Source organism: Glossina fuscipes, unplaced genomic scaffold (assembly GCF_014805625.2).
Source record: "Glossina fuscipes isolate IAEA_lab_2018 unplaced genomic scaffold, Yale_Gfus_2 28, whole genome shotgun sequence".
Lineage (NCBI taxonomy): Eukaryota > Metazoa > Arthropoda > Insecta > Diptera > Glossinidae > Glossina > Glossina fuscipes.
In genome coordinates this window covers 6,597,319-6,612,482 of record NW_023998423.1, presented here as the reverse complement: position 1 = coordinate 6,612,482, position 15,164 = coordinate 6,597,319, and the positions used below count along the sequence as shown (strand labels likewise).

Here is a 15,164-nt window from a genome sequence, read left to right as displayed (position 1 = left end):
TGCAAAAATGAAACTGAATTGCGGATCTCTCCTATGGTTGGGGGCTGTTCAGAAAAATTTCTTTCAAACTTTTTGATATTTTCAAAATGTTGTCAGTTTTCAAACAAATAAGTAAATGTATCTCGCTCGAAAAATGATCGAGAATTCAGAGGCATTTTAAGCTCATGTAATTGTTATTATGAAAGTTACGACCGATAGAAGGATGGACTAAAGTGAAGTGACTAAATCGGTCGAAAATCTCATCCTAACCAAAAATCTGAATGCACTTCTATGCGCGTAGAAGAGATAGATTACGTAAAATCAATTTATATATTATTTTTCACAAAATTTACTTACGGTGCACCGTACGGTAGATTTAAAGTTATACTGCCGCGTACTTCAGATCCGAAACGTATGTAACCGAAGAAGCCAATAATTGCGTACAATGTGACCACAGTTAACATGGAGGTATTTAAAACACCTGGACAACCCAGAAAATGCTGAGGTTTCTTCATCGAATTCTCTACGGGCATGACTACACCAATACCTTCCATGGCAAATATCACGGTGGCAAAGAACAATGGCAATTGCGTTGCTTTGGCTATGTATGGCTTATCTTCAAATACCAATGGCTCGTTAAACATGTAATACAGTGTTATGGCAAAGGTGACAATGATGAATACATTGGCCATTGCCGAAAATGGTACCAGCCATTTCAGTTCACGTATTTGTCCGATAAATAAGCACGGTATCAAAGTTAACGCGATATAAATTCGCACATGCCAGTTGATATCTAAATCACAATTGATGACATCACGAAATGAAGTCGCTATAAACACGATATATACACAAGCAGCAGCATAATAAGTAGCCATCAAAGAACCGTCCACAAATTGTCTGTAAAAAGAAAAAAAAAAAAAACAAAGCAAAACAAAAAAATGAGTAACAAATAAATACAATGCAGGAAAGCTACATTCACTTTAAACGAATTTTGAACACCTGGCCACCTTTGATCGCAGATATATAAAGTTTCCCGTTAATGTTAGGCTTGTTCACTTGTAGGACAGAGTATATTAAGTTGGTGCAGACGTATGTAACACCAAGAAGAGCTTAAGGAAGGCCCAAATTTTATTATAGGCTTGTCTGTCCGTATGTCCGTCTGACTTCTGTCCATATATTTTTGTTTTCAAGCTGCAAGTCGCAAATTTTTTAGACATTGGTTGATGAAATTCGGTACACTGACGCACTTTGGCCCAAAGATGAGCGCTATTAAAAAGGGTTCGGATAGGTACACTTGTTTTGGATCGCTCCCCTATTCTGAAAAAAATTGCAATTTTCAAAATTTTCTGGCAAAAGTGGCTAAGTAGCTGTATTTCGGCATTCCAAATTGGTGTGGAAACTTTGGACCGTGCCAATAGAAACTGAAGCTTTAAATGGTGAAAAGGTAGGTTTATTTTTGGACGCGCGAGGGAAAATCTAACCCTCCAATATGCGGATTTTCATGAAAATGACAGCTTCGAGTGAAAGCCCCTAAACCTAAACACCATTAGAGTAAAAAATTTTAGTTGTCAATGAAGATTTTTGCATATCCTGTTTTCCGTTAGAATTTTAACGGTAAGCAAACAGTGATCATAGGTAATTCTGGTCGATGTATATTTATAATGTTTGTGATCTTAAAAGTATTAATAACAAGCACGTGAGCTTAAAAAATCATCAATCGTATAAATAGTCTACGAACTATTGAACGTGGCGTGAAGATAGTGTCAATTAGATTCTAATGTCAACTATAAAGAATAATTGATCTCCTAATAGGTGAAGAGAATTTAGAACTTTATGTGACGGAGGTTCGTTTCTACGGTTAAGTCCACAAATGTAGAGTGATGACAATAAAGATCTGATAACTTAATATACCTGGTAAATTTTGAATATTTCCTCAGACCTATGGGACCGTGTTCGAAGACTTTTTCAGCAGTTTCCGCAAAACCTAAAGCAGGTACTCGAAGTTCACGGCACATATCTTGTGAAGTTTTCACCTAGAACCGAAGCATAAAAATCGATTACAGATCATCTTTTGTTTTCGTTATTTTTTTTTTTTTTTTGTTATGGTTTTTTAACAATAATTTAATCGCTTTATAAATATAAATAAGTTTTAAGTAGAGAACCTTGAAGTAGTTGATAAATTCTTCGTAAGCAATACGTCACTTCAAATTTAAGTGCATGAGAATGTCTCAATGAACCTGAATTTTCATAGTTAAAAAACCATTTCAAAATATAAATAAACACTAATCGTATAGCTTACCAACATGTGGACGCAATATGTGCAAAGAAATCCCACTACTAAAGTACCAATCATGCCGAATACTAGACCGGCATTAAGAAAAGCCATTGGCATGGCCAAGATACCGGTACCTAAAGAACTTTTCAATAAATGCGCTAAAGCACCACTCGTTGATGTGCCCGTTTCCTGATCACGATGAGCGAACGGATCATATTCGTCACTAAGTTTACCTTTCTCTGTGAGATTAGTTCTGCAACGTTGTTTAAAAATGACTTAAGCTTTTAAAATATATTTGAATTCTTTCGAACTTACCTCGAATGAAAATCGGTTATTGTGAAAACCGAAGTCGACTTCTCTTTAGTATCCTTTAAAGACATCTGCCAAGATGGCAAAATAAAAAATAAAAAAAAAAGAACAAATATTATTATGAAACATTATCTCCAAATGCGTATCGATAAGAGGGTATATTCCAATTGATTTATAATTATAGTTATTTTATCTTTTTGAATGAATTGCACGCAAAACGTACGTTTAATCCTTAATTCATAATAAACAATTTGTTTGCAATTTGCGACGATAAGATTAGTCTTATCAAGCTTAGAAAACATTGCAACAATACAAATAAAAAAAAATAAATAAATAAAAAAAAAGCTATGATCACGGGAATGGCATCTTTGCTTGATTGGTCAATAACTACTTAAGGCAATAAATAAAATTCGAATTGTAATCTCACTGATAATTTATTACAACCATCGCGGAATTAATTTTTCATATCTTTAACGTGTCACAAATATTGTCCAAGAAGTGGTCGTTTTTTTAAAATAAATAAACGGCCATAGCCAACTATTAAATACCCTAAACAATTTTGGTTAATAAATCTATTCAAGCAAGGACTTTTTAATAAGGAAAGTGCTCGAAAAAGTTGTCCCATCCGAATGGTTGGCTAAATTTCATTAAAATAAATGAAAATTTGAGACATAGACAGACTCCGGACAGAAGGACAGACGGACAATCTTTCTTATTTCTCTATAATCTCAATTAAATATTCATATCATTTTCTTAAATACATCTATTCATACAAAGACTTTTTTATAAAGCGTCATATGAAAAGTGCTCGAAGAAGTTGTCCCATCCGAACCATTTTCAATGTCTTCGTCTTTGGAAGAAAGAAAGTTGGTTGGTTAAATTTCCGCAAACTAGCTCAAAAATTTGCGACATAGACATATCACGGACCGACGGACAGACGGACAATCTGTCTTATCTCTCTCTAATCTCTATTAAATACTCACACCAGTTGTCCCATCCGAACCATTTTCAATAGTGTTCATCGTTGGAAGAAAGAGTGTTGGTTGGTTAAATTTCATCGAAATACATGAAAATTTGAGACATAGACGGACCTTGGCCCGACGGATGGACGGACAATTTTAGGTCGATTTGGAAATGGGAATCGCTCTTTTTCAACTTCTTCTGGGTGTTGTGTACATCCGCTCCAAATTGATATGCCCGGTGCAACAAATGATTAGGGTATAATCACGACTATTGAACTGATCTATAGCTAATAAGAAAGTTGAAGATGTGTTTGTACGCATAACAGCGACAGGGAATTCTTATTAATTTGAAGTCGTTCGTGGAAAAAATATTGATTCGCCAAGTCTTTACATTGGTCGATTAAGGCTTTTTTCCCCCTATCATGGAATTATTTGCCTGGAGAACATGACTATTTTCGAATCTAGGGATAAAAGAGCACGTTTTACTTTGTTTTTTTTTACTTTTAGTGTAGATTTCGATGACTTTTCTGAGTTCGAAAAGCGGACGATGCGTGAATTCAGGAACGCTCGAATAATTGAAATAATGCTCAGTCTACACTATTCGGTACAATACTTTTACTGCGCCTTACAATCGAAATGGTAAAATTATGCTATATCGATAGTTTATATCTGGGTGTAACGAACCGAATGGGAAATATAGCATATAGTTAAAGAAACTACGAAAAAAAAAAGATTAAAAGATTAAAGAAAAGTAATTGCGATCGTTAATTACGCATTGCATCGGCCTTTGAAGTAATGTATTAATTGAATTTACTTTTTATAAAGTAAATTATTTAGTTACTTAATACTGGGCATCTAGAGTAAATATGTGGTACGTAGGTGTTCGAAGCGACAAAGGCCGATGCCAATGTGTCCATGGAATGGAATGCCATGTCAAATATACGGAATTCGGAAAGTTCCGTTATTAAAACTGGAAGGTAAGTAAGTATTGTTTGACGCCCGGCTGATTTTACTTTAAGATTAAGTGCAGTTAGCTCCAAAAATTGTTCACTAAAATATTAGAGCATAAGCAGGACAATGATACGTAGATCCATTTATGCGGAAAATATTTTGTTAATATTTTGTTCACTACTTTTTAACTTAAGTTGATTTAAAAAAATTATATTGCATCGCGAGTAAAGGCACTCTTAAGTGATCCTGATCTTTATATGGACACGTGCAAAATTTTCCAAGTTCATGTTTTGATTATCCCGAAATTGGGTTTTTAACTATAGTTTAGATTTTCTTTTAAATCACTTTTTGCTCTCATTATTTAAATTATCCTTTACCTTAACGAGTTAATTAATACTATTGTTATTGTTTTATTATTATAATTATTATTATTATTATGATTATTATGATTAGTTTTTGTAAAAATTATAATTAATTGTTTAAACGAAACTCTGATAAACTCTGTCTATATTCGTTGATCGATGCCGATCAACTGTTTGAAAAAGAACTGAAAATTTTGGTGAAACGATTTATATATATATTGTCAACTTGATTGAAAATAAACAATCTAGTGAGTGAATGGTTCCAATAAAAACAATATTTTGTTAATCGCCGGGGTTATTGATATGTGAGAGTGTTTAGCAATCAAAGACTTAAGTATCTGAAATTCTTGACGGTCATACGTATAAAGTTTATATTTTACAATCAATATATGCACGCATTGATATATGAAATATATATGTATGTATATATACATATATATATATATGCACAATAATTTCTACAGAACAATTATCGTAATTAGTGAGATAAGAAAACGTGTAAAGAAACGGGTAAGAAAATCATAGAAAATGCCTCAAAACGAATTTTATTTACCCACCAATTAAATCTCAAACCCATTACAGGTGTATTTATAATATTTAAAATAAGACTGCTGCAGGGATAGAAGCCAATCATTATTCCATGGTGATAGAAATCATAGTAGAAGAAATGATGATCGAGACACGAGAGAATGATCCAAAAGAGAAGAAAATAAAGAGTAAGTAGACGAGCGAAAGATCAAAAAGCTGCTGGCGTTAGGGGAGAAGAGTTCAAGTTGCGTTAAAGTCAGAGAAGCTGCAGTTCTATGCCATGTCGGTTATTAATCGCCTTAACACGGTTTGATTCCAAAATCGGTGAAATAGTCAGAAAACTTCTAAAGGCAAGGAACAATTATAAGGACGTTTTATATGCTGGCTGAAAGGCAGAGATTTTATAGTCTAGCAGCTCTATAAATAAATTCTCGGTGTTGCTCATAGTACCGATAGATCTAGTACCAATGACTGCAGCGACTCCCATTCCGACAGCTACAGAGCAAACTTAGTTATTGGTGATCGAAACCGAAGATCCTTCGGTCACTCCCGAACGAAATTGATGGCTGAGCTTGGTAAAATAGTCGCAGAGAAATGAGAGTAAAAATGTTCGCTGGGTCCGAAAGTCTGGATATCCTTAAAAGAGTTTGCAACATCACATTTATCATTAAGTTTGCATAGATTGAATGCCACCGTTTCTTAAGACAAGTCCTAACCTAATAAATCGCATTTCTAACAATAATCCCCCCTTCGTATAATGTGAACTTTTTAAGGCCAGTGACTTCTCTTTCAGGAAAGAGATGACTCTAATATTTTTCAACATATTAGACTTCGCTGAAAACTTATCAAATGCAGTTTGGTTCACTTATCCATGTGCCCTTCTGCGTCAAAATATACCGGTGTATATGTCTTATTGCATTTAAAAGTCATACACGTGCCTTTAAGTAGCATAAACTATGAACATTCTTTATTCGTGTGGAATTCTAAGACTATTTGCCCATTTCCCTGCTTATCTATTCCCCGTATTAGTCGTCATCCATTGTTAAAAGCAATAGAGATAAAAAAATTTCAGATAAAGCTTTAAAAGCTGATGCACATATCTTTGCTTTGAATCACATTAAGAACGGATATGAATTGACCGGGCAAACATGGTTGCAACAGTTGGGAAAATTTCCAAATATTGTTATCATTATCTTGAAAACAATAGCAGATATCGATCTAACATTTCATATGTTTCGGCCAAACTTAAAATACTTCCAGCCGGCATTTATTGCTGACAGGGTATTTCGTGTTTTCTTTTTTTCATACCCGAATCAAATGCCAAATATTTGGTACGCACCTTAAGGTGAATAGATTTTTTCTACTTCTTGAACACGGTAAGAAGAATGAGGGGATGAGTTAGATTTGCTATTTTACTTATAAGTTCTATGGAGCCGATGAAACTCATCAGTTCCCCTTAGCATGGTTCATTTCTATTTCGTGCTTTCGTCGTCTAGTGTTAGTATTTCTTACATGAAACTCGGCACATGACATACTGATGGCCAGAAATGAATTCTAAAATGTTAGCAGCGGTAGCGAGTAAGTTGCTCACTAATTTATAACGTTTTATACAAAGATTGTCAGGTTGTCCCTTTTGATTTGAAATATTTATGAGCAATGTGCGTGCATTTGATCTCTAGACCAATAACTGACCGATACGATCGATTGACACGCCAGCATGTAGCAAACAAACAATGGCTATGCAATCGATGTGATGTCATGCCAAGTCAAATGCAGCATTTTTGTTTGTTTAATTTTAATGTATTGACGTAACACTGGCAGTAAGTCAGTTGCTTAGTTTTGAAAAATTTACGATCCCTTTCTGGCTTCTCTTCATTCCGTTTAAAGATAAGATAATATATATATGTATTTAGTATTCAAGTTCTAATAATGCGAATTTTGAAACATCCAAGGTATAGAATATTGGTATAAGTTTACACATATATATAATATATATTATCGTTTTTTTTTTTTTTTTTTTTTTTTGGTGCCCACAACTGGCGAACACTGGTCTACAGAAGATGTTCGAAATATACATTGAAATCTTTGATGACGATATGCGCCGGTAACCATGCCGTCCGAAGTCCGATAACGTTTAACAACTATTTATTATTGAAGCTTTTAAAGAGAAACCACATTCCTAACGCCTTGTATATAGCAACCATGCATTTTTATTGCCGCTTTATTAAATGGTTGCTAACTTTTTTTTTTGTACCCAAAGTCGCGTGAAATAATAAATAGGCGAATTATCGCCTGGCTTATCAAATAAAAAAATTTGTGAAAAGAAAGTTTTCAATTATTTGCTCAGTCTATCTGTCTGTTGTTAAATTTTTTCAAGGCCAAAAGGTTGAGATAAAAAATTAAAATTTTATATGAGTTACTCTTGTGCTCCTATAACGAAGGTGAAAAACTAACGAAAAGGACATCTTCGAAAGCGAAACAACATTTTAAAATATTCGCAAAATTACTAATTTTTTCATTTTTCAAATATTTATTTAAATAGTACACTATTTCAAACACTAACACTTTCATAGTTTAAAACGTGTGAAATTATCATGGCAGGCGAAGATCGATTTTTAAAAGCTCTGTACCTTTAAAAAATTACATCTTCTTACCATATAACGACTTGCTTTCTTGATGACGATCTATAGAAGTCCAGGCATCGGAAAATTGCACTTACGTAGCCTCAACGTACCAACTATAACCCTAATTAAAAATAAGTAAGAACATTGTTGTCGGGCAAGGCCGACCATTAGATGCCTCAATTCTCTGCAAAAGATCAATTTTCGTGAAAATCCTCATACAGTGCAGGTTCCAAAAATAGGCGTAGATGGTCCAAATTTTGTAGAGTTCATTTTTGTATGAAATTATTGTTATGGGGCAATTTTCATCATAACATATTAAAATTTAAACTTTACCGCTCCACAAAGAATCAATTTTCGTGAAAATTTTTATTAGGATAGTCTCCAAAAAATAAGCCGAGATTTTCCAAATTTGGTACAATTACGTATTTTATGTTCAATTACTATTATGATATAATTTCAATCATAAGGCATCCGTGCCTTGTACTTTTTTGTCATATGAACTTCAGATTTCTTATATGAGAGATCGTTCAAAAGTTGTCTTCGTCGGTCCAAAGTTTTCATAGCAATTTACAACGCCGAATAACTACTGCATAGCTACTTTGGCCGTTAAATATTGAAAATTGAAATTTTTTTCCGTATAACGACTTTGCAGAATAGGTCGTTATGTGGAGAGTGGGCAAATTTCGTCAAAATATTCTATCCATTTTTAAGTCGTAACACAGTTCGCACAGTTACCGGCTCCAAACGCCAGTTATTAAATGATATTGACAAGACCTGCTGCTATTCAAAATAATTTGATATTTAGAGGACGAATGTTATCATCCGAATGAAAGGTTCAATACTTTTCACACTACATGATATTTATCTTATGTAGTGAGTAAATATATTCGCTGCAAGGTGAGATTAATATCTTTTTTCTTATGTTTATTTAATAATTAAATAAAATGAAAGCAATTTTATCCATTTTTAATAACAATAAAAAATAACAGTCTGTCCTTATTTCCTTGAGAAAAAATTTTTAAGTAAGTAAGCAGTGTTATTTTTAAATTTCATTATCGGAATTACTAGGCCGTATTCTAGTTAGTACAATAATGTAATCATTACAGAATTTACGATAATACAATGCATTGAACGATGGGAACCAAAGTTTAGCAAGATATATAAATACAATTATATCTACTACTACTGCTATTTAAATTTCTTTATTGCTCTCTTGCCTACGAAGTCTAACGTCTACTAAAACAGATAAATGATGTCAGATTAGATAAATATTGATATACATGTAAGTATTGTTGCCTATACCGTTCCGTTCAGGAGTAGAGAAATCTTGAGAAAGCTCTTTGTATTTTACATATCTCAAGTGTACCATATTTGCAAGGACTTGTTTTCATCGTTTTATTTGAAAGAGGGGCTTTAATCTCTTAGAATGGTAAAAGGGTAATGCTACAAACACCAATCAATGCTGAAGGTTTCCAATATTTTACCCAAATAAAAAATATTCGAAGCATAAAAGGATTTGAAAATGTTATGTTAATGAAGAACAAGTAAGAAAGTTATATTCGGCAAGGGTCGAACCTCACCTGTTCACCACAATGCTTTTCGCTTTCTACTCTCCAAGTTCTTTTATTTGATACCCATATCGTACCAACACCCATATCGTACAAACACCTGACTGGCGGATAGAAATGGCTAAATCAGCTCAGAATTTCACCCTGATCAAGAATATACATATTTTGTAGGATATCTGAAACTTCCTTTTGGATGTTAAAAACAAAATGAATAAACCCCATCATAAAAAATCCTGATTATGATCAAAAAATATTCCAAATTAGTTAAAAAATAATGCGAATTTTTTTATTTTATTGTTTTCAATGATCCCTTAAGCAGTCACGAAAGGTTTTATGGTGAATCAAATTTTGTGCATCGCCTTAAAACAATGGCAACTTAAAACTTTAGTCGGATTTTTCGCGAAATTACATTTTTCTAGCCGACCCGTTGAACGTACTTTCAACGTACCTCCATTATTAACCGATTGACTCCAAATTTCAGCTGCAGTTTCATAATAACGTTTTCTAGTGAAACACATCGGATTTTTTTTGATTAGCTTGCTTTCATGGCTTTTATTGCGTTCTTTTTTTGGGAAAAACGATCTTCTTCTTTTTTTTTTTTAAATGATCGCGAGGATTTTAAATCAATATTTTCAAAGACGGGCGAGCTCGAAAATGTGTTCTAAAGAAAAAAATTTTTTTTTCGCTATAAGGTATTTATATATGCCTTAGCAAATCAATTGGAGAAAATTACCCACAGTTTTGTTCTCCCAATGTGTTCTTAGCCCTTTTGGAATTAGTCATTTCACGGTTATTATTAACGCCCGACTTTGCTTGCCCACATCAGAATCACAATGTCAGCTCTTAGTTTTAACCTAAAAATCTGAAACTTGTGAACAAATCCAATATTGCCGGCCGGGGTGTGACCCACCGATGAATAAAAGTCGAAAATTTCAAAGTATTTTTACTGACAGTGCACAAGCCGTATATGAAAGGAAAAATATTTATAATGTAGATCAGCACCTCAGATCGTTCGCGTAGATCTCACGTCCTGATAATTCGATCTAAGATCATAAGCTCTTTGATGATTAATTTTTGTTTTCATAGTTGCTTTGTTTAACATATCGGCTTATAGAGATCAACCAGATATTTCCTCTGAACGTCTTTTGGGCTAGCATTTGCCCAGCTCTGTTATAGAGGAACTAGATTATCTCGTTTTTAAAAAAAATTGTTTATTTAATGATTATAAAAATCGCCTCGTGCACGGTTGTTAACTTATTGACCATTGGAGGAGATTGAAGTGCATAAAAATTGGTCTTCGTTCATGGTAACGTTACATGACAAAGCGCTGCTTCAGATCGGTTCGATAGGCAAATAACAGCAAACATAGTACCAAAATTTCGTTATATGTGTCTTTGAATATTTCGTTGACAGTAAGGCTTCCAAGTGAAGAGACTGAAGACAATATTGCAGATATATCCGAGGTTATTGACGAAAATATGAATTTATCGATTTCAGATATCGACAGTAGCCTGGGAGACCTCTTAGGACTTTTGACTCTCGCTACCGACTGTACGACATGTAACTAAGCTGCCGGACGAAACGAGATATTTAAAAGAAAAGGTCGAACCAAATCCCTATACTAGACTTAGTATCATCATATTGATGAATGTTGCCCTTTACTTGGCTGTTCGACAAATATTTGCCAGATCTTCGTAACAACAATTTTCCAAAAATATTACGGTTTTGCAAAAATTTTGATGACTTTTTCAGTTGAAAAATGCATTTATTATGAAAAATTGGTACAATATATATATTAAGCAAATTATTTTCTACAATATTTTTGGCAACATGGCGTTATCATGTCGAAACAAATGAAATTGGTTTGGCACCGACTCATTTTCACACTTCTTTAAGTTTGCGGATCTGCGTGCCATCCAAGCCATTCTGCATCGATTTGAACAAGTGCTAATCAGGAGTAGGCACCACCGGAGTATGCAGAGTTTGACAGAACTTTCGTCTCGACCTGCAACAGTATGTCCTGGACAACTCTTGGAAAAAGTGCCCAAATAATGGCATTTTCAGTCAATTGAATCAGCAGCTAGTTTATGATGGAGCACTATTGCCATAAGCCGCGGAGCGTATTTAGTGGGGTTCGACAGCATATTTCTTCAACAACAACAACAAAAGTAATGAATTTGAAGGAAGAAGAAGCGCTCGATGATTAGCGTCCTCATACACTGCATAATTGAATGACATTAAATGGAAAGCAGTTACTTTAAGTAGAGGAAAGTCAAAACCATCGAATTCAACCGTTATGTACACTAGTATTACCCATTTCTCTATCATTTTTAGCTGCTGATCGCAATTTTTGCAAACACCAATTATTCAAAAGCTTGCGGATGCATTTTATAAATTTTCGGTGACATTTTAAATGAAGTTTTAAGTTTATTTGAAAGTTATCCGCTCGAGTAGCCGAAGGCGAGGAATCTCGACTAGCAAGTCAACGATCGTGGGTTCAAATCTCAACTGCGCTAGAGTTTTTAATAAAAGTCTTAGATGATAGTGCTTTTAAGAGTTTAGTCTTAGAATTTTTTTAACGACTAAATGAATAAAAAAGGGATAATTCTGATCAGTTTGTAGCGACCGTTGTAAGATATGATTGGATTTGTTCCGTTGTTGCAGTTAGAAGCATTCCCCAACGCAAGGTTAAGGTGCGCTAATTCGTAAACCTTATGAGAAGCCAGAGATAGCCGTCCATCCGTCTATCCATCGATCGTGAAGATGGCGACACATCAGAAAAGTGATGAAGACCTAAATCTTAATACATTCCTCGCAACCATTTTTTACTTACAAAATTAATCCTAATTCAGGTCCATCCATCCTCCCAGCATCTACATCATATTATAAAAAGAGCGAGAAGGGGTTAAAAAATCTATTACATATATTTTCACTTTAATCCCTCTCATTAACTCTGAGCCCATAAGATTAATTCTTACAAGCTAACGTCACTCACTCACATTGGCACAATTTAGATATTTGATAATGAAAAATTTCATCTTTACTCTAGTTGGGGTATCTAAAATTCCCCACGAAACCGGATATAAGTTTCATATTAGTTTTTAAGGTTTAATACAAACAAAGAAAAATTAAAACATTTAGATATGGTAAACTATAGGAGACTTTTTTCAAAAGAAACAAAAAAAAAAACAGTTTTTTTTTGTTTTTCCTTTAACTAAATCTTTTTATTCCCTGTCGGGGAATTGTCAATTGTTGTGATATTTTTTATTAAATCATGCCGTTCACTTAATAAACGTTTACATAGCATACTGGTCTTGTGGTGCGTGTGAATTACACAAGTGAAATTTCTTTTTTTCTGCACTTCTTCATTGGTGGTACACATTAACATCGACCACAATATAACAGTAAACAAGTTTTCCTGCAAAGTTCACTACGGCGTAGTAATCAGCTTTTTACTATCAACCAACCATCAGTGCTGTTGCTTATCACTGCACGTGTAGCAGTTTATCGATTATGCGTAACAATTTTTAATAAAGAATATGTGAACTGATTATAAGTTGTCTAAATAATATTAAGCTTAATTTTTTGGGAAGCATATAAAATCAATGAATCATTTCCAGGAAGATTAATATTTTCCACTTTAGCTAATATTTAGTACAATTGTACGCGTTAAGCGCCCCTCCGTCAGCGATCTTATTAACGTTATCTCTATAAGCCCTGAAATTACAAAAAATTTCGCTTGCATTTTAACTTTACGCAACCGTAAAAGAAAGTTGTAGTCGCGTCGTGTGCGTCTACCTCTGCCTAAGGTATCATTCATCATAATTGGTTCGGAGTAGGTATTGTATTTTTTGTACTTATGCACTTATACACAACTCGTATGTGGAAACTCATATAAGGAAAGTTATGTCATGAGAAGAGAATTGAAAGAGAAAGAATTGAAATGTGAACAAAGAAAGACAAAAACAATCAAAATAATTATTTACATCGTTACACATGGCAATAAAATCATAAAGAATTACGCATTTGCGAAGCAGATCGAATCATTTCACATTTACTGACATGATCGTGAACGAAAATGAAAAAAATGTTTAAATTCACTGAAATTACATTTCTACGTCTACCTGTTCGCGTCAGTAACAGTCTTGCAAAGTTCGGATATTAGTTTAGTCATTACGTTTGTAATAATCTGAAATGTTCATTAAATGTCTGCAGATTGTATTACAAAAAAAAAAAGTTAAATAGAATAAAAAGCAACCCTCTCGTGAAGTTTCTACGAATTCAATGTCACTGACGGCTCTAAAAAGATGATTCTAGGATAGTCTTCAATGTAAGCGCTGTCAAAGCCCTCTACTACTTCCTAGAGCAACTATCTACGCCTTCTGTGCGATTGTCGCCTCAAAGCAATATATAAAAAAAACAATGTATTCGTAGTAGACAAAAAGTCATTTCAACTGCAGATCTAATGACTATTATCCTTTTTGTATTGGGAACGTTATATCTTCAAAAAATTTTATTACGCTTTTAATGCCGAGCCATGTACCAGCGAATAATTTGTGAGACAAACTAGGTGAAATTTTAATTGGTTTGATATAAAACATTTCATTACTCGTCACATCTATTAGGTCATATAAAAAGTCTTCGCGGTAATTTTGGCGTGATTGTGTAAATGCCTATATGTCGAGCAACGCTCATCTGATTGTCTCAAACGAGCATGTGCTTAACAGGTGACATTTCATATAAAAAGTTTTCGCGGTTTTTTTTTTTTTTGGCAGAATTGTCTTAATGCCTATGTACCGGGCAACACTCACCTGATATTCTCAAACGAACATGTGCTTAACAGGTGACATTTCATATAAAAAGTTTTCGCGGGTTTTTTTGACGGGTTGGTGTTAATGTATACATATCGGGCAACACTCACTTGGTTATCTCAAACGAACAGGTGCTTAAAAGGTGACATTTCCGCCGACATTTTTTGTGCAGATAGTTTCCTAATTCTTTGCCCATGTAAAAAATTATATTGATTTAAAAGTAAGTGAAATATCTGAAGAAATACGCTATGTGATGCTTTTTCGCTATAAAGAATGTAAAAACGCTGCAAAAAAAAAAAAAACAATTTGTAAAGTGTACGTTAAGAATGCTGGAACGAACGAAGAAAGGGTTCGACTTCAAAGATATACCTTGCTCTGATCGAAAAGACGATGAAATTTTACAATTGGTGGAGCAAGACCGGCACGCAAGCTAGAAAGAATAGTGCAGGCACTAAACAGCAATCGCAGTTTGGAAACATTTGAAAAGAGCAGGCTACAAAAGGAACCTCACAAACGCGGAAAAGGCCGCGACTCCATTATAAAGAAACTCAACTCAACAATTATTTTGGGACAATAATCAATAAAATAAGTAAATAAATATATGAATAGAAAAGAAGCATGGATCGGGAAGTAGGAGCTTTTGGTTGGAGGTAAATTTTTGACTACTCCGTATCTGTGGTATACATTCTCTCGTTTGCAAAAACAAATACATCGCGTACAAATTTGTAAAAGAATTTGAAAAGAATCCAAACCAGTCAAAAGTTTTTCTCCGTTATTCAGTGACGACAACAGATG

General features: G+C 34.0%; 1 protein-coding gene across 3 annotated transcripts in view; it reads right to left on the bottom strand.

Annotated features, from left to right (window-relative positions):
* The window catches only part of LOC119636534 (proton-coupled amino acid transporter-like protein CG1139), a 39,758-nt gene that overhangs the window by 1,787 nt on the left and 22,807 nt on the right, over positions 1-15,164 (bottom strand). For 2 of the 3 annotated variants that reach the window (XM_038031930.1, XM_038031928.1), the window contains exons 2-5: positions 2,570-2,634; positions 2,279-2,507; positions 1,891-2,012; positions 337-876 (exon numbers count right to left, since the gene is read on the bottom strand). In XM_038031930.1, coding sequence (XP_037887858.1) covers positions 337-876; positions 1,891-2,012; positions 2,279-2,507; positions 2,570-2,634 — 956 coding nt within the window. Of the gene's footprint in view, positions 1-336; positions 877-1,890; positions 2,013-2,278; positions 2,508-2,569; positions 2,635-4,853; positions 4,905-15,164 lie in introns of those variants that run through there. The other variant, XM_038031929.1, reaches the window with a different exon arrangement.